At 42.0% G+C, this 24581-nt stretch overlaps 1 protein-coding gene across 1 annotated transcript in view; it reads right to left on the reverse strand.

Annotated features, from left to right (window-relative positions):
* lad1 (ladinin) overlaps window positions 1-21813 on the reverse strand; it is a 166476-nt gene extending 144663 nt beyond the window's left edge. Inside the window, exon 1 of the mRNA XM_059950479.1 lies at window positions 21776-21813. Within this exon, the coding sequence (XP_059806462.1) occupies window positions 21776-21798 (23 nt within the window). The 5' untranslated portion in view covers window positions 21799-21813. The remainder of the gene's footprint in view (window positions 1-21775) is intronic.
* Between the last annotated feature and the right edge of the window lie 2768 nt (window positions 21814-24581).

Below are 24581 nucleotides of genomic sequence, written 5' to 3' on the forward strand. Positions count from 1 at the left end.
ATTATCAATCACCCCTGCTGTGGACACTTTCTGGAGGTCCACGATCCATATGCAGTGATGTCACATCCTCCTTATTGCCTAGTAACCAGAGATGAACACAATACTCTAAATAAGGTTTGAACAATGTTTTACAGAGTTGCAACATTTCCTTCTTTCTCTTGACTACTAAAAGCCAAAAGACCTGTACTGACACCGCAAAGATCTTTGGAGTTGCTCAAATAGCAATTCTCTCAGTCTTCCAAAGAACATGATCAAGTTATAGCATTCCCAAAATTTATGACCTCACTCTTACCTTTATTTAAAAAAATTCCCTTTCTGTGCCTATTTTAACAACACATTGATATCATCTCAATTGTTACACTGTCAACTACACCACCATTCATGGTGTCATTCTGAAACTACTGCTCATGTCACCAACATTAACATCTAAATTATTCACACACATCACAGTCAATGTCCCAAAACCAATATCACTAGTCACAGGCATCCAAACAGAACAACTACCCTCTTCCACCAGCCTTTCTCTCCCGATGCAAAGCCAAATTCAGATCCTATTTGCCAAATTGCTTGGGATCTCAGACAAGATCTGCCCTTGACAAAGCTATGATGGCAATCTGTAGTTAATCCCTTCCCAAATAATTATTAATCCTGTTCCTCAGAACATTATTGTTTCTCTAATAATTCCCAGCTACTGATATTAGGCTCATAGGTTTATAATAGCCAGGCTTTTCCTTCTGGTATCTAATATGGGTCCAGTAAAGACTTAAAAACTCAGCTAAGCTCCCAGTAATCTTTTCCCTTGCCTCCCATAGTGGTAAAGTTGAAACTCATCCCTATCTGGGGGTATATTCTCCTTTAAACCCGCTAAGACATTTGAGTTCCTCCTCTTTCTTTAAGGAGATGTGCACATGAATTTCACCTTCTCCTTCACTGAGTACTCTAATTACAAAGTAAGCTTCCTCTGAGAATAGCGATGAGAAGTATTCAATTTGTACTTCACACCTGTATCTTTTGACTCTAGTACAGATCATTCCTATTGTGCTTTATTAGCCTACTCTTTCTCTGGTGTTCTTGGATCCTTAATAAACTTATAAAGCACATTCAGATGTAACTTAATCTTGTCTGACAGTTACATCTCATGACCCCTCTTTCTTTTTATTTCAGTTTTAACCACCTCCCTACACTTTTAATACATTTGCAGGTCTCTCACATCTCTGCTAAATGTTTTCTTTTCTTATTTTATCCAATCCTCAAAAGTCTTCATCATCCAGGATTCCCCGACATCTTTGGTACCCTTGGTTTTCACTCTAACAGAAACATGATAGTCTTGAACTTTTGCTCTCTGTCCTTTGAATGCTCCCAGTCCTCCTCTGCCAGTTCCCATCAAATTTTAATGAAATGGGTTCTCCCCTAACCTAAACTTTATTCCTGGTCTACCCCAATCCTTCTCTACAATCACATTGAAATATATAGGAACTGTCTCCATAATGTTCTCTGCTGACATTCCCTCTACACGACTAGTTAGGTTCCTCAAGACAAGGTTCAGTAATAGTCTTTCCCTGGCTAACTAGACAGTGTTGAAAAGCCAACCTGCACATACTGTACTTCCAATTTGCATGTATCCTTTTTAATTCAGAATTTATAATGACTGAGGTTCAGAAATTTAGTATTTGTAAGTGAAATCAAACAGAATGACGAGTTAATATGTGAACCTAAATGCTATGTCACCTGATTTGCATTCACCAATGAACACCAGCAAAGTAATAAGCAATCAGGGCACGGCCAATGAGTCATTCAGCAATATCACTGAAGTAATTGAAGGAACAATCAAAGCAACTGTTCTTTCAGGGCACCTCTGATATAACTAATAAAACCTGGAGGTTAAAGAAAATGGTTATACCACTATCTCATCTCCCATCCAATGACAGTGAAGTGGTGTAAAAATGAAACTAAGTTATCCTTTCAGGTCAATGCACTTACCCTTTTAACAGATGCTACTGACTGTTACCAGCATTCTGTGTTTTTATTTCAGTATTTCATGATATGTAGTTTTTTAAATTAATTTCTTAGCAAAAATCTAAGAATCCATCTATATTACCAAGCACACAAACTAAATAAAGTTTTGGTTAAATTTAAAATAAAACATGCTTTATACAGTATACTTCCAAAATAAAAACATGCCATTAAAAAATCTGCTGTAAGTTTGTGATCAGAATGATTGTACATCAGTCACAGTATCACTTCTCCGGCCTCTTCAGAAAAAGAAGTTCAGAGGCGGGTAACTACAGGAATACCAGTTGCTTGGAAATTCCCTGCAGATCCTATTTCAGTTTAGTGTATACTTTCTTTTTATTTCAGAGATCACCTTGGCAAATAAATGAAAATGAAAGAAGTAATTAAACAAGCAAAGTGAAATAAAAAATGGATGAGTGAACTGTTCAAACAGAAAGCTAAATGAGGGTGCTCAAGTTCAGAAAAGCATTCTTTATGTAGATAAGCCTGGAGATGCTTCCGCAGACTTTCTCTCTTTCTCTGTTCTGGAGATGGGTCTTCAGGGATATTGAAGGTTTGTTTCTTGTTCTGGAGAGTGGTTTGTTAAGCTGGTCAGGCAGCAGGTTATTGCGGTGAATGCAGAGTCAATGGCTTCTCTGCTTTGATTATTAAAGTATACTTATAATTGATTTGTGAGTAGCATTGCTCTCTAAAGAGAATGTTTGGAAAGAAATAAAGTTCAGGATGAAGAGGTATTGTGGCCTTGAAAATTTTCAAGGGAGTAGCCAGATAGAATTTTATAAATGAATCAAGGTTTTTGGATACTAACAGGATCAAGGGAAATAGGTCACCATAGTAAAGTGGGACTGAGGTACACAAGGTGTTGAATGACAAAGCAAATGTAAAGGGTCAAATGGTGTACTCATGTCCGTTCATAAGAACTCACATTTTATTACTTTAATGGGTTTTAACTTTTCCACGAGGAGTCACACATTTTTTAAAATTCAGTCAGCAAGTTTCAATAGTGCTTCTCATGTTGTTTTGCTGGAACATAGTTTTGCATTGATTGGAAAGCAACATTCAGGAACAACTTTCTTAACTCTGGGGAAAAAATGTTCAACTGTATTCCAGTTTACTAAATGTCATTTTTCATAAATGCTTCAAAACACAGCAGCTTTAAAATTCTTCTTCGCAACACTGATAAAAACAGTTGTTGAAAGTTGAATACCACATGATGCAGAGCAATTTTATGGACACCTCTAGCGACTATCAGTAACATGTTGTGTTCAGTTTTGGGCAAAGAATTCATGCTTGCCTACTCTGTTTTTCAGTTCTTGAAGTTTATCTCCAGCAGAATTTTTGAACAAATCTGTCTGATAGGGATCAGTTGCAATTCACTTAAGAACAACCAGCTTTGAATAACACCAAGAATTCTGAAACAGGGAGCCAAAATATTATACCTGTTTCCATCACTAGATCACTATACACAACTCCAATTGCTGATAGCTTATTTTTAGGACTTCTATGTATCCAAGACAAAAGAAAGAGGATAAGGAAAAAAAATCAGAAATGTTTCACACCATCTTAAAAGTTTATTCCCCCCAGGCAGTTAATCTGATCAACCATCCTAGGACAGACAAACAATCAATGTGAAAAAGACAACAAACCGTGCAAATACAAAAAGAATAATAATAATAATAATAATCATCATCATCATCATCATATAAATAAATAAGAACAGATTCAGATTCAGATTCAGCTTATTGTCATTTAGAAACCACAAATCAAATGCAGTTAAAAAATGAGACAACGTTCCTCCAGAATGATATCACAATAGCATATGACAAAACAGACTACACCAGAAAATCCACGTAACGTTTGGCAATCCCCAATCCAGAATCCGGAGAGGCTGCTGTGTATTAATATCGCGCTACCGCTAAACTAAAGCTACAAGACCTGCACAAAACTACATAGTTACAACATATATTTACAACAGTGCAAACAATAGCATAATTGATTTAAAAAAACAGACTATGTGTACAGTAAAAATAGTCCAAAGATGTTAAAGGACTATAAGTTCAAAGGAAATCACCACACAGTTTCCACAAGTCCCCAGGATCCCGACAGACTCGCCATCCCACACCGGCGGCAGAAGTGAATGCCCCCGCTATGGACTTCCACGGTGCCGCCCGACTCAGCCTCACAGACGCAGCACACACCAGCAGCGACCTGACCACAGCAGACTCCGAGTCCGTCGAACCTCCGAGCCGATGACCATCCGCTCCGCCACAGCTTCTCCAAGCACCATCGCCTGCTGAGCGTATTAAGATCGCCAACGGCCATCGGCAACGCGACCCCGAGGACTGGAGGCCTGTTCTTCCCAGCAGAGTCCTGGACCTCACAGCAGCAGCAGCAATGAAGAAGGTCTTCCTGGAGATTTCCAGATGTTCCTCCGCACTCCCACGTCCGTTTTCAATCAAGAACATGAGATGAAAAGGCCTTCGAAGTGAGTCCTTAAGTTGTGGGAACTAATCGGTGATGGGGCAAGTGAATTTGAGTGAAGTTGTCCTCTCTGGTTTAAGAGCCTGATGGTTGAGGGGTGATAACTGTTCCTAAACCTGGTGGTGTGGGTCCTGACGCTCCTGTACCTTATTCCTGACGGGAGCAGCAAGAAGAGAGCATGGCTTGGATGGTGGAGATCTCTAATGATAGAGGCTACTTTCCTACGACAGCACTTCATATAGATGTGCTCAATGATGTGGAGGGTTTTACCCATGATAGACTGGGCCATATCCAGTATTTTTGTAGGCTTTTCTATTCAAATGCATTGGTGTTTTCATACTAAGCCATTATCCAACTGGTCAATATACTCCCCACCACACATGAATAGAAGTTTTAGATGGCATTCCAAATCTTCACAAACTTCTAAGGAAGTAAAGCGCTGCTGTACTTTCTTCATCGTGGCACACATGTGCGGGACCCAGGAAAGATGCTCTGAAATGAAAACACCAAAGAGGAATTTAAAGTTGCTGATCCACTCCATCTCCAATCGCCCCCCATGTGAGGAATGGGTCATGTATCTCTGGTTTCCTCCTCCTGGAGTCAATGATCAGCTCCTTGACTTGCTGATATTAATTTAGGAATTGCTGTTTCTTGCACCACTCGGCCAGATTTTCAATCTCCCCCGTTTGATTCAGCCAGAAAAGGTGATGCTGTCAGCAAATGTAAATACGGCTTTAGAGCTATGCTTAGCCTCACAGTCATAAGTGTAATGCAAGTAGAGCAGGGGGCAAAGCACACAGGCTTTTGGTGTACCTGTGCAGGTGGAGATTGTGGAGGAGATGCTGTTGCCAATCTGAAATGTCTGGGATCTGCATTGCATTGTAAACACTTTAAACCCCATTTAATAATGCTGCTTAGATTGTAAATACATGCTGGTATTTATGCACATTTGCTCCTTTCTGCACTTCAACATTTAACTTTAATTTTATGTAACTTTCTATTCTTTATAATTGTTGAATGTTGTTGTATTTTGTTGCATGTCATGCTCTGACCAATACACCACAGCAAATTTCTAATGCATGCGGGTGACTATGGAGAATAAAGTTGATCTTTGAGTATGTTGCTCACACAGAATGTATCCTTGCAATTTTGATGCAACTAACTCGTGGGGTGTATGGGGCGTCCAGGGAGGGGTAGCACCTCTGATGGTGGGCTTGTCATATTCCGCCCAGGGGTAGCTCGTCCACTCTTGGTTTCACCTGCCACCCAGCTCTCACCTGTGGCTCCAAGTAAGTGTTTGCCTGCGACAGTGACCACAGCTCAGCACATTGCTTCAACAGGCGGACTAAACCAGGTGAGGGCAGCCGGGAACCTCCAACCCTGGTGAGATAGGGATATCCCTACCCTGGCATGCAAAGCCAGTTCCAGTGGAATGGGTGGGTGAGATCAAATACAAGATCCAATAGCCAAGAAGTTGGTGCTGCGACACTTCGTGGAGAATGAAGGGCATGACGAGGCACAGAAGGCACCGTGGTCCTCCACAACAGCAAAGGAAGTCTCCAGTTGTGATGATTTTTGTACCTTTGGACCAAGACTTGTGAGGCTGAGACAGTGGAACTGCCCCACTGCAATGGCTTTTTCACTATAAAACTCCCCCTGCAGAGGAAGCAATGGACAACTAACTTACAAGTGTACATGTCTAGAACCTCCACTCCACTTCATTGTTGACATGGCTGAAAAAGTCACTTCCCAGGTACTGCAATCATCTAGGTGATCTGCAGGAGCATAGATGGGCTCAGTATTAAAGATCTTTTCTATGGATCTTCATAGAAAGCCAGAAATAAATAACAGAATCTGCAGAGAGATTTTCATTTACACGGAGTCAAGCTTGGCAAAGAAGCTCTACTTGGAGCATACTTCTAATTGATGGTCAGGGCAAACCCTCAAGTACTAGCTCATATAAGTAAGTGGACATCTGCAACAGCCAACGTCAAGGAGACCCTCACATTCAACTTAGTTTCAGTATCATTCCAATCTGCATTTGCTGATAAATCCCACATCACAGTTTGGTGCTCACCACTGCAAGAGGGAGTTCATTGTCTTGCTCCTCTGCAGAAGTGGACTCCATCTGATTTTCTTTCAGTGCTCTGAAGCTGGTAGGTTGGGTATGGACGGTCGCTGCCATTGCAAGCTTCTCCAAAGTGCAGGCACCCTCCCATTGTATACATTCTCAATCCACAATTACTTAGTAATAAAAAGGATGTTCATTTTCTCAACCTCCAGTTAGCTGTGGACTATTAGAGGACCTCACTGATCAGGCAGTACATACAGGAGTCTTATGTTCCACATCGTCAGGTTCAGCAACAGTAATCACCCAACAGCCATCAGGCTCCTGAACCAGCATGAATAAGTTCACTCACCTCAAAGATGAACTGCCTCAAAAGCCTCCAGAACTCATGTTCTCAGTGTATTTTTTAAAATTACTATATGCACTATTTGTCTTCTTTTGCACATTGGTTGTTTGTCAGTGTATGTCCATGTACAGCGTTCTGGCTGACAGAACTAGAGACATAGTTCTTCCTGAATGGACATCACTTCCAGTAGGTAAGCTGTTTTTTTTATATCATTTCCAGCACAAGTTAATTTGAATTTGAACTGAAGCACACAGTCTATTTATTTGCCCTTGAAACAGCAATATCTTTTCACAAGTAAGATCTCATTAAACACCTCAAAGAAAGATTCCATCCTGGGTGACTTTTGAGAAGGTGCTTAACTCACTGCATAGCTTTTAGAGGAAAGCAGAGAGAAAAGGTAACTTGTCTTCAAAGGCATCACCTGCAGACCGGAGATATGTCTGAATGCTGTAGATGACAATGTCAGCTGCCGACCCAAGCAGTGTTGAATGCCAAGACCTGGAAGCAAGGTCAGAGTGTGGCACATCTATTGTATCTTCACGATGCTCGAACAAATCCATGATTAGCATAGCTGCAACACAAGACCAGCACCAGAGGTGAAGCTGCAAGAATGAGAGCAGCTTTTGCTAAACCCGAAGCTAAGATGCAAAAGGAGAAAGCTTGTATATACGTGTAGAGGCTACGTTAAGTGTACTCAAGGAAGAGCATGAAGCTAAGACTGCTTGAGCAAGGGCAAAGATGTGGAAAGCAGCAGCTGACTAGACAGTAGTGAGTCTATAACCAGAATCAGACACAACAGCCAATGTATTTTACTAGGGAATTTGTCCAAACATATTTGTCTATAAAAATGAGAGTACTCCAGCTCTACAAGGAAAACATGCCTCTCACATAGACCTGGTATTGACAGTTGAAGTCTACAACAGCAAAGACACACAACTCCCACTTCTCCAGTTCCACCACAGCAAAGACTTAATTCAAGAGTTGCTACTGATGCCAACCACATCAACACAGACTTGGACCGACTGAGCTTCCTTCTATCCCAGGACAAACATCTGACAGGCCAGTCTCCAAAATGCTCTCATTCAGCAGCCACATGTGCGTTAGATTTGGCTTGATATCTGGCTCATTGAGATGTTGTCGCAATAGGCCTAATGTTATCTGTGCTGCAAGTCAAGCGTTCACAATGCCGCAGATTATCCTAGCAAGGTCTCAAACCTAGCAACGAGCTCGACCTCTACGTGTCTTGGTGGGGAATCACTGAAACATACAAGAGGGTTGAGAGCTGTTCACATTAAAAATCCAGCTAAGGGTTTGCAAATGCTGTGGCAGAGGCTGCACAAACACTCTGGCCCTCCAGAGGCAAACAAAGAATCTCTGTTCAGCAGACTCAATATTTTTCCAAAGCTCTCACACAAAGAACCATAAATGCTACTGGAGCTTGCAGATCTATTGTCCGAAACATTGAGAAGGAAACCAGAGATGAAAGCACATTATGCGGATTTCATGGAGAAACTCTTCAGGAACAATCATGTTGAGTCAGCAAAGAATGTCATCAGATATCAGCAAAGAAAACTGGTATTTGCCCAACTTCAGTGTCTATTGCTCCTATATATCTGCACAAACACGTATTGTCTTTGGTTCAAGAGTGCATTTCAAAGGCATGTCACTGATCAATGTGCTCTTACAGGGTCCAGACTTCAATAACAGTCTGCTTGGAGTCCTCATGCACTTCAGAACTGACTCCGTCACAGTGATGGCAGACAACAAACAAATGTTCCATGGCTTCCTAGTGAGAGAGGGTCATCAAGACTACCTCAGGTTCTTGTGGATTTGTGACCACTAACTGGAGTACTGCATGAGAGTCCATTTGCTTGGTCACTGTCCCTCTCCAGCTGTGGCAATCTATAGCCTTAAGATTGAGAGAAGGAATTCAGGCCTGAAGCACAGAGGTATGTAGAAAGGCATTTCTATGTTGATTATAGTCTTAAACCATTTTCTAGAGCAGAAAAAGCACTCAGTGTACTGAAAGCAGCAAAAGACATTTTGGCACAACCTAATTTCATTTAGTCTAAGATCACATCCAAAAGTATTCTCATCTGCAGATCTGGCCAGAGGTCTACAGAATCTTGATCTTGGATAGAACCTCCCTCCCATGCAATGGGGTTTGGATGGGACATCATTACTGACACCCTTCCTTTCCAGGATGCTTATACTAAAAGACAATTTACACGTTATGGCATGCTACTAACTATCAACAACTTATTTGACCCTCTTGGATTTGCTTTTCCAGTCAATACCCAGGGACACTTCATGTTCAGAGAGTTGATCTCGGACACTTGTGGATGGGATGTCTCACTCACTCCCTGAAGAGAAACATGAGTGGTGGCAACAATGGACTTCTTCCATTCAGGATCTTAAAGGTTTGAGGATTCCAAGAACCTACACAACAATTCAACTACCTACAGCCCAAGGAAAGAGGTCTGCACCATTTGTGATGTGTCAACTAAAGCTCCTGCTGCTGTTGCATGCCTGAAGTTGACAGCTACTACTAGATACACAGTAGCAAAGTAGGATCGTCCTAAGCAAGGCGACGCTTGCTCCCAAACCAGATCTCACAATGCCAAGACTCGAACTCTTCCAGCAGTTGAGGTAGGTGAGGGTGAAGCTGAAGCAGCCAAAGAACAGTGCCCAACGGACTTGGCAGGAGTTAAGGCATTTAGCTGTCTGAATGTATGCCAGGTTCTTACGGTGCATCCAAACAATGAATGGGTGTTCTGCTCCCCCTAGCCAGTGCCTCCACTCCTCCAAGGTGAGTTTGATGGATGGCAACTCACGGTTCCCAATGTCGTAATTACATTCGGCAGGGGATAAATGGCAAGAGAAGAAGGCACAGGGATGGAGCTTTTGGTATGGGATGGAGCATTGAGAGAGGATGCCCTCACCCCACCTCCACTATGAACTGGCGAGATGGGTCAGGTTGGACCAGGATGGAAGCGGAGGTGAAACGCCTCTTCAGCTCTGAGAAGGCTGAGTCCAATTCAGGAGTCCAGTGGAAGGGGTTCACAGGAGAGGCCAGTTGAGTAAGGGGCGCTGCCACCCGGCTCTAGTCCCTAATGAAGCAACGCTAGAATTTGGTGAATTCCAGAAATTGCTGGAGTTGCTTGAGCGACATAGGTTTGGACCACTCTGCCACCGCCTGAACCTTTTCGGGATCCGCCCTCACCTGCCCGCCCTCAATGATGTACCCCAGGAAACTGACGGAACAGGCATGGAAATCGCACTTCTTGGCCTTAACAAATAGTTTGTTCTCCAAGAGCCTCTGAAGAAACTGGCGGACCTGGAGGGTGTGCTCCTGGAGGTTATGGTAGAAGATTAGGATATCGTCCAGATGAAAGAAGACAAATCGGTTGATGAAGTCCCTAAGGACATCGTTGACCAGAGCCTGGAACACCGCAGGAGTGTTGGTCGGGCCAAAGGGATTCACAAAGTATTCAAAATGACCAAGGGAGGTGTTGGAGGCTGTCTTCCATTCATCTCCCTTCCGTATCCTGACCAGGTGATAGGTGTACCACAAGTCCAATTTGGTGAATGCAGTGGCTCCATAAAGGGGTTCGAATGCTGAGTTGTTCAGGGGCAGGGTATACTTATTTTTTATGGTAATGTTGTTCAGGACACAGTGGTCGATGCATGGTCATAGCGAGCCATCTTTTTTCGCCACAAAGAAGATCCCAGTGCTTCGGTGGAAGATGAGGGTCAGGTGATGCCAGCCAGGAGGGAGTCATTTATATACACCTCCATAGGTTCACTTTCTGGATGGGACAGGTTATACAGCCAACTGGCAGGTAGTGAGGGTGCGGGGAGAAGGTCAATCGTTCAGTCGTAAGGGCGACGTGGAGGCAGAGAAAGTGCTTGCTAAACACCTCTCCCAGATTGTGATATTCTACGGGAACGGTGGACCAGTCAGGGGGTTCAGAGGTGGACGAGGTAGCAATGACCTCCACCGGGGGAAGGGCTGATTGCAGGCGAGAGGAATGGCAGAACGAGCTCCAGCTGACTATCGTTCCGGTGGGCCAGTCAATGTGGGGTTTACGACAGCTTAGCCACGGGTGGCCTAGGACTAAAGAGGCCTGAGGAGAGCAGATTAGATTGAACCATATCTGTTCCCAATTGTTTCTGGAGAGAAGGAGAAGCAGGGGTTCCTTGCAGTGCGTGATGTGGGGCAGGAGTCTATCTTCTAGCACAGTGGCATCCTGTGGGGCACCTCAGAAACTCACAAGAAATACTGGCTTGGCGGGCTAGGTTTTCGTCCAGTAAGTTTCCCTTTGTGCCGGAGTCCACTAGCACTAGCAGAGGCAAAGACTGATGATTATGACATAGAGTGGCTTGAAGGGGCATTCGGGGTTGGAGGACAAAAGGGAAGGCTGTCTGGCTCTCCAGGGTCCCACTGCTACTGGTGAGCCTCCCCCCGCTTTTGGCCAAAGGGGACAGGTGGCATGGAAGTGGCCAGACTGACTGCAATATAAACACTTGCCTGCTCTCATCTCCGGAGATGTTCAGTGGGAGAAAGATGGTTCCGCCCCAGGGCATGAGTTCCTCTCCTGGGGTGGTAGAAAAGGCAGGGCTGGGAGCTACTCGGGGTGCTGAAAGAGGAGAGAGGCTTGTTCTGGCGGGAGGTGATAAAGAGAGCTGAGAAGTGTCCAAAGGTGGTGGTCGACCAGTTGTCTCCCCGTGGCATTCTTGGAGGCAATTGTCCAACCTGGTGACCAGGGAGATCAGGGAATCCAGGCTGTCAGACTCGTCTCTCACTGCCAGCTCATCCTTCACCAGGACGCTGAGTCCATTCCGAAATACCCCCTGGAGAGACTCATCGTTCCACCCCAAGTCAGCCGCTAACGTCCAGAACTCCACTGAATATTCAGCAACACTGGGGGAGCCCTGGCAGAGAATGAGTGGATGCTTGGCGGCGTCTTTACCTCGGACAGGGTGCTCGAAGACTTTTCACATCTCTGCAATGAAACTGGCGAAAGAGGAGCAGATATCCAGTTGGTTGTCCCAAATCAGTATGGCCCACGCTTAGCAACCCCATGACATAAGCAACTTTAGCCTTATCTGTGGAGTAGGTCGACGGCTGCTGCTCAAACACCAGGGAGCAGTGAAGGAGGAAACCCCGGCACTTCCCCAGGTCTCCGGTGTAGTGCTCCAGCTCTGGTACATGAGGCTCCCTTGGAGGAGTGAGTGTTGATGAAGCCTGGGGGTGGAGGGTTACCGCTACAGGCTGTCTGGGCGGGGTTCCAGGTGTGGGTAGAGTGATAGCAGTGGAGACTCGGTCCACCCAGTTACCAATCTGTGTGATGTGTGCAGACAGGAAACGGAGGTTCTCCATGACCTCCCGGAGGAGTTGGTCATGCCATCCCAGCAGGGAACCCTGGCTGGCGAGTGTATGTTGGATGCTGCTTGTGTCCACTGGGTCCACGTTCGCTAGCTCGTTCTGCTGCGGAGAACAGGTGAACCCAAACGCAGGACACTGGCATGGATGTACAGCTGGGATACAGACGAGGGCGTGAGCGTGGCTGGAGCTGAACGACAAACAGGAGGATGAATGGAAAGGCAGGTGGCAGGCAATGCTTCTCTTGACACGGAGAGACAGAGTTAACACAGGCAAACAACAACGGTGAATCAAAACATAGAATACACAATTCTAAGCAGCCAGGAATGTGAACTACCACACCGGCTGAAACAACGATCTGGCAATGAGTGGAAGCAAAGCCAGGGTATTTATGCAGCAGGTAGATGAGAGTCAGGTGTGCTGCAACCAGGAGGCCCGGGAGAACACCAGGAAAAGGGAATTGGGAGAATATAAGGAATAGACGGCTGGGACCGTGACAAGGCTAGTGTTATCAAAGCCCGAATGGTTAAAGATTGTGTAGTAATACTGTTTTCAAGACTAGTCTCAAAGACTACCATTATTTGCCAAAGACTTAATGAAACAATCATTTGACTTTTAGAGCAAACACGAGGAAATCTGCAGATGCTGGAAATTCAAACAACACACACAAAATGCTGGTGGAACACAGCAGGCCAGGCAGCATGTATAAGGAGAAGCACTGTCGACATTTCAGGCTGGGACCCTTCGTCAGGACTAACTGAAAGGAAAGATAGTAAGAGATCTGAAAGTAGTGGGGGGAGGGGGAAATGCGAAATGATAGGAGAAGACTGGAGAGGGTGGGATGAAGCTAAGAGCTGGAAAGGAGATTGGCGAAAGTGATACCGAGCTGGAGAAGGGAAAGGATCATGGGACGGGAGGCATTGAACATCGAACATTGACTTCTCCAACTTCCATTAATGCCCCTCCTCCCCATCTTACCCCATCCCTGACATATTTAGTTGTTTGCCTGCTCTCCATCTCCCTCTGGTGCTCCCCCCCTTTCTTTCTCCCGAGGCATTTTGTGTGTGTTATTTGCCTTTATGTTCAGTAGGCTGGGCAGGAAGTATTCTGGCCTCTGGAGGCGCAGTTTGTTTTGTATGGACAACACTTCCCGAATGAAAGCTTTTTTTTTGTTATATCATTTCTTGTGTAGGTTAGTTTGGATTCAACCTGAAGTACATAGTGAAAAAACATCCACCTCCATCCTCTCTTTATTAGCCCCAGAAATGACGGTATCTTTCACAAGTAAGATCTGATTAAAAACAATGAAGGAAGCTTTCATCTTGGGTGATTTTTGAGAAGGTGTTTAACTCATTGCATAGCTTTGTACATACCCACTGTGAGGGCAGTAGATATAGTTTTTCATAAATTCTATTGTATTTCTTCACTTTCCTGGAAATACTTGCAAGGAAAAAAATCTCAAAGTTGTATATAGTGATATACATGTCCTTTGGTAATAAATGTAATTTTATTTTGGTCAGAGCTAGCAGCCTCCAAGGCCATCCCCAGCTGCCTCATATTTCAGAGGCCATAGGGAACAAGGCCTACACCCTGTCCATTCAGATCAGAGCTCTGAACTTACCCAACTGAGCGATGCTATAACAGCAGCCATCCTACTGTGTGGAGCTAGTGGCAACCACATCAGGATGGTGAACATGTTGCGTCAATGTCTGCCCCACTCTGGTGGCACTGTGCATCCAGGGTCACTTAAACTGCTCTGCACATTGTAATTTGTTCATCAGGTGAGTTCAGCCATTGAATGCTGAAATGGAGTCAGGGTAAGGTCATGGAGCACCAGGGTGAAGAACATCATCAGGATGCTCATAAAAAATGGGGAAAGGTAGAATAGATGTGAAGAGATACTCAGTCCAATTCCTCGAATTCAGGACCTCTGGACCACGATTACTCTAAGTATACTTTTCTGAACATGTGGTGAAGCAGCGCTTGATTCTGAAATGACTTTGATAAGCTCCATTACATCCAGCTCCTGCTGCAGACTCGCAATAAAACGGCTCACACACTGGTATGGTAATTTAAGCCTCAACAGAATCACATGAGCAGTAATCAGTCAATGTGATGCCATCAATTACTGCAGCTACTCAATAACCATAAATGATTTCCAGGAAGTTGTTTGTCTTTCTCATCAATAGGTAGCATGATGAAACCATTACTTCAGTTCTCAGAATCAGATTATTATTATGTGAAATTCAAAGTTTTGTAGCAGCAGTACTGCGCAAAGCCATAAGAATACTATAACACAAAATAAATGAGTAATACAAAATAAAGGAATAAGACTATAAGACATAGGAGCAGAATAAGGACATTTACACCACCATTCCAACACGGCTGATTTATTAACCCTCTCAAACCCATTTTCATGCCTTTGTAACCTTTGACACCCTTACAAATTAAGAACCTATCAACCCCCATATTAAATATACCCAATGTCTTGGCCTCCACAGCCATCTGTGGCAATGATTTCCACAGATTCACTACCCTCTGCCTAAATAAATTTCTCTTCATCTCTCATTTAAAGAGATATCCTTCTATTCTGAGGCTGTGCCCTCAGGTCGTAGATAATAAAGGTGTGTTCATGCAACATTCAAAAATACGATGACAGAGGAAGAATTTGTTCCTGGATCTTTGAGGAAGAATCATTGAGTTCCTGAATTGTTGGGTCTCAGCTTAACATTACGGTACTTTAGCATAAGAAGCCAACAAAGTTCAACGTAAGCTCAAGCAAATTGTTCCAATGAACAAACAACAATATCTCATCTTTTGACTTGGTCTGGAGCCTACTGGACTCAATATTGATTTCAATGTGTTTAAACAATCATCTGCTCTTGCAACACGTGTTCCTAACAATAATTCATTTTCACCTCTTCTGATTGTCTCAGATATTATTTATCTCATATGTATACACTATTCAGACACACTTATGTTATCCTGCTTCAGCAGGCATCACCATCCACTTATGTATTACATCTTATTTTATTCTTTCCATCATTTCACTGTTAAACGTGCTTCATTTTTAACTTTTGCATTCATGATTAAAGGTCATTGAACTGAACATAAACTCTGTTTTTCTCTCCTCATTTGCTGTCTGGCCTGCTGAAAAATTCCAGCATCTTCTGTTTGTTTTGTTTTAGATCTCCAGCACTGAAGTATTTTGCTACTGAATATCTATTCAGATAGAACACTAAAATCACAGCAATCACAAAGCCTCTGCAAAAGGAACACAAAACTGCATCTCAGCAACCAGATGCTTCAAACGGAAATAGCAGTCTCAATTCGGGTGTATCCCCAAGTATAAGGAAATAGCTGTATTTATGTAGTACTTTACTCATTCCTAATGTTCTGCAATTGTATCAATGATGATTGATATTTATGACATTTACTAATTGCAATTTGTTTGGATGATCATTGGTTTTAGTTTGTGGTCCTCTGCCAACCTTCCAGTTCCCCTTCATTATATGCCAGAGACCTTAATGCATCACTGGTCTCCACAAAGCTTTCAGTGGGCCAATGTGGTCTGCCAGTGCTCCCTCCAATGAAGAACCAGCCACCATCAACTTTATCAGTGCACTTTTTTGGAAGGTGAGAGTGCCCATTTTGTGAAGGCATATCACCATCATCTCCCTGATCTCCAGTCTCTCACTAGCCCTTCCATCTTTAAGCCTTTCCCTACCACTCCTGAATTCTAATCACTCCCCATCATTCTCAATGTCCTGTCACCCTGCAGCCTTCCAAATATCCAGTTTCTCCATTGCCACATTGACCTGCAGTGATTCTCTACCAATACTGATCTATAACCTGACCCCCATGTCTCCCACTAGCTAATATCTCTCCTGCTCTCCCAGGCTCCAGTCTCCCACAATAATTCAAATTTCAAACACACTGGTCTCCAGTCTTGTCCTACAAATCAATATCTTTCACCTTACTCCACCATTCTCATAAACCAATCTCTCTCCTTCTCTTCTGAGCTACAGCCTCTCCCTGATCTCTCAATTTCCAGTCACTCCCAGCCATCCCCAGAGCCAGTCTCCGATCTGGGTTCCTGTGCTCATCTCTAGCCAGCCCTCCTGAGTTCCAGTCTTTTCACTACCTTTCCTGTGCTACATTCTCTGCCAGCCTTCCATATATTAACCCTCCCCCAACAGTTCCCACTTCTCCCAACTCCGTCACTTTCATTGTCCTCCATATCCCCATCCTCTCTTTCCCTCCTGACGCCATCTCTCCAAAGCTTCCATTTGAGTCCAACACTGGACAAGTCCTATCATTTCAGATGGGTCTGACCTGAAGTGAAGTGAAACTAGGGGTGATACAGGTCTAGTCAACAAACTGAGCAGGGAGAGTCAATGGTTTGGGCTTATGGTCATGGTCATCTTGCTTAAATATATGTAATAGTAGTGACAATAACAGTTAGGAAAACAGGATCCTACTCTACTTTAGCTCTTGTTCTGCTCACACCCAACAAGCACTTTGGCTAACTAGAGGAATATAATGACATCCAATATAAGATAGCCAAGTTTCTTTTTAAGTTTGTGAAACCACAGACAACATGGAATTCTGGAATAATAACCTCTAAATTTCTGTGATTCTGCATCTCTGTCATGAACCCTGTGTGGGGGGACATAGAGCACTAGGTTATGAGATTTCTGGAACACCTGTATTTGTTAATTATTGTCTTAACTAGAGTTGTTAAGCCCTTGTGCTTTCTGCTTAACCTCGTTAAGTTTATTTTGACTGGCATTGGTTTTCAGCATAATATGATTATTTCAAGTGGACTCCCAATTAGCATTTATTGTGAGGTCCTTGTTCTGAGAATGATTCGCCTTAGAGCATCAATTGGTTGAGTCACTGATATTCTGTTGGAATTTCAAAGTATAAACTCGTTTCCATTTCTACACAGAAGTCTGTTGTTCCTCTGCACCTGGGTTTAGTCATTGCCGGCAACACACCATGACAATCTCAGTTTACCACCTTCCGCCTCTGTCCAAGTTGGTCATGGTGTCAATCTGTATGACAATGCTATTTTATAGGAAGCTCTGCCTATATAGTAAGCAGAACCACCATGAAAACACTCCCACACACAGAGCAATTTAGCAGCTACATTATCGCAAACAAAAACTTTAGTCAATATAATACAATCAATTATTGTAAACTTATATTAACGCTATGAATGGCTAAACTCTGGATTGCCTTTAAGTAGTCAGAATTTAATTGATAATGTGGTTATCCACGGAAATAACAAGGATCACACAAGTAAGAGGTTTTATCTTCTCAAAATTAGTTCCATACAGTTATGTTGTTATTCATCTTGTGCTCTGATATGATAGCTGTCTGATACTCCAATTCTTTCACATGACTCACCCAGGTTAAATAAGGAGTAATAAACCATGAGATGAAAAGACAGGAATGGAATCTAGAATCAATTCCATTAAATAGCTTCACACAAAACAGGCTGCACATACGGAAGAACAATATCTTTAAACGGAACAAAGTGTTTGAGGAAGTGTATCTAAATGATGAGTGAAAGCTTACTCACCACTAGAGTTTCATACTTTTGTGCTTCCAATGCAGCTTTGAAAATTCACATTTTACTCTGTGCTGCTTTCACTGTGATCGTTACTCAACCTCCTTGTCTCTGGAAAATAGATATTCTTTCAACACTTACTGATCCCACAGTTTTCACTGGGCATTTGTGAATAGGCACTATCAAGGTGTCCTCAATATATCTGGCAGCAGAATAGTGCTTCAGTTAATGGTGGGGATCCCTGTTTCTTCAAGGCTTCAGAGAGCCATGTTCCATTCTGAACTTAGGCACTGTTCCTGTGAAATTTCTGCACTTTTTTAGTGACTGCGTGGGTTTTCCTAGATGCTCAGGTTTCTCCACACATTCCAGAGACATGCTAGCTGCTGGTTAATTATCTCCTGTAAATTACAACCTTATGCACTCAGTAACTGCTTTCTTAGCTACTATACCTAATAAAGTAGCCACTGCATGCACATTTGTAGACTTCTGCTGCTGCAGTCCATCCACTTCAAGGTTTGACATGCTGTGCCTTCAGAGGTGCTCACACCACTGTTGCAATGTTGTTACTTGAGGTACTGTTGCCTTCTAGTCAGCTTGAACCAATTTGACTATTCTCCTCTGATCTTTCTCACCCACAGAACTGCCATTCACTTCTTGATTGTCTTTGTACCGTTTTCTGTAAGCTCTAGAGACTATGAAAATCCCAGAAGATCAGTAATTTCTGAGATACTCAAACCACTCTCTCTGGCATCATCATTCTACTGTCAAAGTCACTTTGAGATCACATTTCTTCCCATTCTGATGTTTAGACTGAACAACGACTGAACCTCTTAACCATGTCCGCATGCTTTCATGCATTTCTGCCATATGATTAGCCGATTATATATCTGCGTTAACAAGCAGGTGTACAGGTGCACCTAATAAAGTGGCCACTGACTGTATAGCGGAGTGCTAGGAGAATGGAGGATGGAAAGTTGATGAGGATGCAAGAACATTAGGATTATTGTGCATGGATGTTCGATGATTGGGACAGACACATGATCAAAGGGCTTGTTTCCATTGTTGTCCATCTCTATGACCTTCTTTACACTGTGTCGACTTCGAAGCAGCAGTTGCAGAAATTTTCTTCCATTCTAACCTGAGTTATCTCAACCAGCACTTACCCATTAAAACTGCTCATTTTTACAGCTCCCCATAACAATGGCTAGATGTAGTCCCTGCCCATTTTGTAACACTTATCACTCCCTTTTCCCTCGGATCTTTGAAGATGTTGACAGAGCAAGTTTCAGTCTGATGGTGTCTTCCATTGACAATATTCAAATGTCCTTGCTAAACTAAGTGTTCCAACTGATAACTAAATAGCCCATGGCAATAACAATACATACAAAAATGCATGAGATGGTAATTAACACCTTCGCTCAAAAATCTGTCCACTAGTCATTGTTACTGCCTATGAGATAAACATTATACAACTTCAGAACCTCATTGTGTAAAGTTCCAGGCTATTAATTCCTTCTTTCTTTAGTAATTTAGAATATCCACTAACTTTTTCTGTTGTTACTTGGATTACCATTCTTATGAAATAATCTTTGGTACCTGGAATATTTGGTTGCTCCAAACTGAGAAAGGTGCTTTGAGTGTGACCATCCCACCAGTTGAATTAGTCTCTTTAGTAAACATTAGCGTCTTAGACTTTGCTACAATTCTCTGACTGTGGACTGCAGCTACACCAGATGCTCATGTCAAATTAAATTTACTAACGTTCTTCAGTTCTTACTTCCATTGATGTTGACGGCTAACATACAACCTGTTTGTACAAGTCCAATGCATTATGTTTCCTATGTTTAAAATTATTGGGTGAATTTGCTTTTGGAACAGTCAAGACACAAATAAGACACCAAGAATAGAAATTCAAAGTTCTTTACCAAAAAAAAAGCTGACTAATTACCTACTAGCTCTCATCTCATATTTATAGAGTCCAGCCATTCTAACTGTTATGGATCACAGTAATTTTGCAATTTCTAGAAAATAATCTGATGGTAAGTCAACACCCCCTACCACAATATGGTTATCAGTGCACACAAAGGCTGGCCTAAATTATCCTTTGAGATAATCCTTGAGATTCATCATGAAAGCATCTATTAAGTTGAAATTGTTATGCAATAAACTCAACCAAAATTGCCAACCAAGAGTCCACAGAGCCCCAAGGAAAACCATCATCTTCAATGTCAATGTATAATTTTGGAACTATTGCATTGGAACCTAACATATATGTATCCAAAGAAGCAAAGATATACTTTGCAAGGTTCCTCACAAGCTATTTATGTATATGTTGAGCATCTAAACCAGCTGTTCCCAACCTGTGGTCCAGTGACCCCTTGGTTAGTGGTAGAGGTAAGTGGCACAGAAGAAGTTTGGGAGCCTCTGATCTAAACAATTGATGCAAACTGTAACAATTTTCCAAGTAGGCACAGATGTCCATTCTTGATCAGAATATGAACTACCATATGGAATTAGAGTAAAAGACATATTCTGGGCCTGAAGATGCATGCAATGGCACTCCTGTGAAAGCTAATACAATTTATAAACTGGAATTCAGAATCTCAACACCTCAAAAGTGAAACTTAAGTAGTCTTGATACCTTAGGCCTCATCCATGACAGCATGTGTTATACTTCCCTCAACAGCATTCTGGGTAACCAGCAAGAATAGAGTAACAAAACTCCAGTTCAATTTCCTTGACATTTATCTTGCTGACCATTTTCAGTCTTGTACCTAGTGAGTCATTGCTTATATTTAGCTAAAGGTTATCACAGATCTCATCAATTGTCTTCTTCAAATAAAAGTATTTTATACCACTGGTTCAAATATAGTTGGAGAAAAAAGAAACCATAGAAAAATCTTTATCCTTGTGGAGTCTCTCCTGCCAGAGACATTTTGAGAAAAGAAATCACACATTCTGTATTTACACCAACTTGATGCAAAATTTTCAAAAGGGATGTGTTTACTCCTATGTCTAATAATACTTTTACCAATACAGGATCATCAAGATTACAAATAGGTTTGTGAAGATGCTTGTGAAGATGTTTGTGAATGAGGTAATATTTTCACTTGATAGGACAACTGATTTAATGGTTGCTTTTGTCTAAATATTATCTGTGTTGCCAAGGGCACAAAATTCTATTGTTTAAAAAGGGAACATGTTAAGTGAAGGATTGGGAGATACCACTTTACCCCATATAAATCTTGCATTATTTTCTCAATATATGCACTGTAAATTGGAATTCATCAGTTCCTGTTATGAATACAATGTCACATGTACCAGTATACAGTGAAAAATTTCTATTCAAAGCTCCAAATGTTTAATCCATGGTTGACATTTTTGCAAATTTTAGTGGCCTAATGTTGTAAACAGTTTTATCAAATATGTAACCTTTAAGTTGGATTTAGAAGTTTCAATATTTTATCAACTTTGGTAACAATGCCTGATTCCAAATATCGTAAGCCATTTCAATTACATTTCATACATTACGATACAAGTTTGCAAGTTAAAGACTTATTTCCACATCTTTGAAAGCACTAGAATGTTTCTTCCTCTTGTTGAATGAGCATCGGTTTGTATAACAGGAAATAAGTTCAGTAACATACCTTGATGTGTTGAACTTTACATCCTAGATGTAGATATTACCACATTGGTAAAAACTAACTAGGAAAAAGTTGTTCACTGCAATATTTCAGCAATTACCTTGAGGGAATACAATCCCCTGTTATGTGATGTGCTAGCAAAGTATTTCCCTCCATAGTTCCATTGCAGTCGCTCTTTAACCTGGAAGGATCACATATCTTGTCGTGTAATACAACTCAAAAGTAAATATAGTTTGAGATTATATTCCAAATCACTACATACTTTAGTTTGAATATTTTCCTCATCTCCCTGGTTAGTCTGTTCTATTTCTTCAGCTACCAATGAGCATCTGTATATCCAAGAGTACAATGGTGAATGCCAGAAATGAGTTGGCACACCAACACCGCACACGCCAGGCTCAACAGGGGCTGATCCATTTTGCAAAAGAAGGGGTGTTATAGTGCTACTCAAACAGAAAGGGTGGCAGTTTCTGTAATGAAATAAGGAGTATTGTTTAATTTTGGTGTCAATTATTGTGATGGAATTTACCATATATAAATCCAGAAATGATTGAAGGTAATTGCAAGACTTCAAACTTTTGAACAGGGTGATTATCCCAGCCATTGGAACAGTCTCTATAGCCGGAATCCTGTATCAGCATAAGGAAAAAATACCTGCTGCACAATTCTGATGAATGCCTTCTGCAAACAATAAAATGTTTTGCAAATCAATGGTGAACTATCTGTTGATAGATGTGATTTGACAACTATTGTTCCACATTAAGGATAATTTGCATTCTGTTGGTAAAGTGACAACGTACAGGCTGCACACTGTATGCATGTTTATATTTGTGTGTTTCCTTGAAATTCGTTGCTTTTCTGGGTAAGAGCTAATCTTTTTCTAAAAATAGCCACTGGTTTGACAAAGTTTCTGAGTTCTTACAGGAAGTATTGTCTGGAGTGAACAAGAACTTGGAAAGAATCATTTAAATGCAATGGAACATCAACGGTTGGGGCAAGGGAATAGTCTATTGTTTCTGGGAATCCCTGCTGACTGAAGTTCAGAAATTGATTTTTCACCTGATGACTTACTTACTTCATTCAAAGCCAGCAAGAATGGATGAAGGAGGCAGTTTCACAGAGGTTTGCACAGAAAGTTGTTAAGAGGAAAGTGTGCATACAAACATCCATTATCTCATGTTTTCTTTGCATAATAATGTATGGTAATGAGGCCTTCTTTTGTCCTACTCCCAAGTCTCACCCCATGACCCTAACCGTCATGCAACCTCTTACAGAGGCAGCAGAGAAACACCTGTGTTATTGACCACACTGACCTATTCCGTGAATGCAAATTCAGCCCCTGGGAAGCCAGAGACAAACAGGAAGCCCCTGAAGCAGTAACAAAGTAAGCCAGGCTTTACAGATGTACTGTACACTTTCATGAATGGCATGGTGATATTGTGGGCTTTTCTGATGATGTCTTTGTCCTTGAAAAAGTCACCATCTGCATGAGGAATCATGGAACACTTTTTGTACTGGTGGATGAAGTCCCTCACAAAAGCTTTTGGCAGTATGAATCCCCAGAGTTATCCACTGACTACCCAGTAATCTACAGCAAAGTGACTAGCATCCTGCAAGCAGGAAATGGAGAGGGGGGTATGAAGCTGAAGAGGGAGATGGATGAAGGAACACTGATTCCATTTCTCTTCACAGCTATTGGCCTCTCCCACTTCAGTCAATACACATATGAGGTTACCTGCCTGGTAACCCAATGGCCCAGCCTACCTTTACACACGTGGAGGTAGAAAGCTCCATCCCAGCCTCTCAAGATCATCTTCCATCAAACTGTGGAAAGGACGTCTAGTTCTACCTCCTGTGTGGTCACAGGGGTTGCCTCGTGGAGCTCTGCGATGAGAAAGAGGGGAGGTCCATATTAGTAACTGTATAGAGGTAACACAGGGATTCATTAGAATGGTAAATTTTAATTCTTTGACTCATATACAGATATTTGTATCCCTCTTTTCTAGTCTGAAAGATTTCTGACACTCTTTAACTTGCCTGGAATGGATGAATCAGAGATCTCTGGCCTGTAATTCCAGTCCTTCTTGATGGAGGTTGCAGTCGAGTACTGTCAGTCTGGAGACAGAGTGCACTGTACTGCAGGGTATCTCTTCGTTGAAGGGCATCTCCAGCAAGCACGTGGCTTGCTTGATGAATGTCATGTGACTTCAGCTGTTTTGCTCCATTGTCTGACTGAGTGTCAAAAAACATGTTCAGAGGGGCAGACATTATTTCCAAGGACCTAACCCTTACTCTTAATGGTCTCTGTAATGCAATATATAAAAAAATACTTGCTTCATCAATGTCCTTCTGTTATTCTCTAGACCAGGGGTCAGCAACCTTTACCACTGAAAGAGCCACTTGGACCCGTTTCCCACAGAAAAGAAAACACTGGGAGCCGCAAAACCCGCTTGACATTTAAAATGAAATAACACTGCATACAACGTTTTGTTTTGCCTTTATGCTATGTATAAACAAACTATAATGTGTTGCATTTATGAAATTGATGAACTCCTGCAGAGAAAATGAAATTACATTTCTGCATGCAACAAAAACATTTTGAACTCCGAAAAAAAGACGTTGGGTTGAAGGTTACTTTTAAGTAAAATACTCAACGTCTATTTGAGTCCTTCTTGTATTTATGAAAAACGCCAAACTTAAATTTGCTGCCAGCAGCAAACCAAAAATAACGTCAGCCAGCTGTCAACCTGAAAAATAAAAGGACTATTTCACTGAACAATGAAAACATATGAATATACGTAAAATAATAGGCAATTAAAATATTTATCATACTTGTTCAGGTTGACTCACACCTGACAATGCAGTCGTATTTAGTAGGGATGGATCGATGCTTAGGGGAGTGACCGGGAAGGATAATGTGTTTTTTTCCTCTCTGAACTCACAGAAGCGTTTCCCAAACGATGTTTGCATTGCGATGATTGCAGAATGTAAATACTCCGAATTTATCATGTCATGACCTTGTTTGAACTCTCTCAAATTGGGGAAGTGAGACAATGTGCCTTTCTGTA

Source organism: Hypanus sabinus, chromosome 25, assembly GCF_030144855.1.
Source record: "Hypanus sabinus isolate sHypSab1 chromosome 25, sHypSab1.hap1, whole genome shotgun sequence".
Lineage (NCBI taxonomy): Eukaryota > Metazoa > Chordata > Chondrichthyes > Myliobatiformes > Dasyatidae > Hypanus > Hypanus sabinus.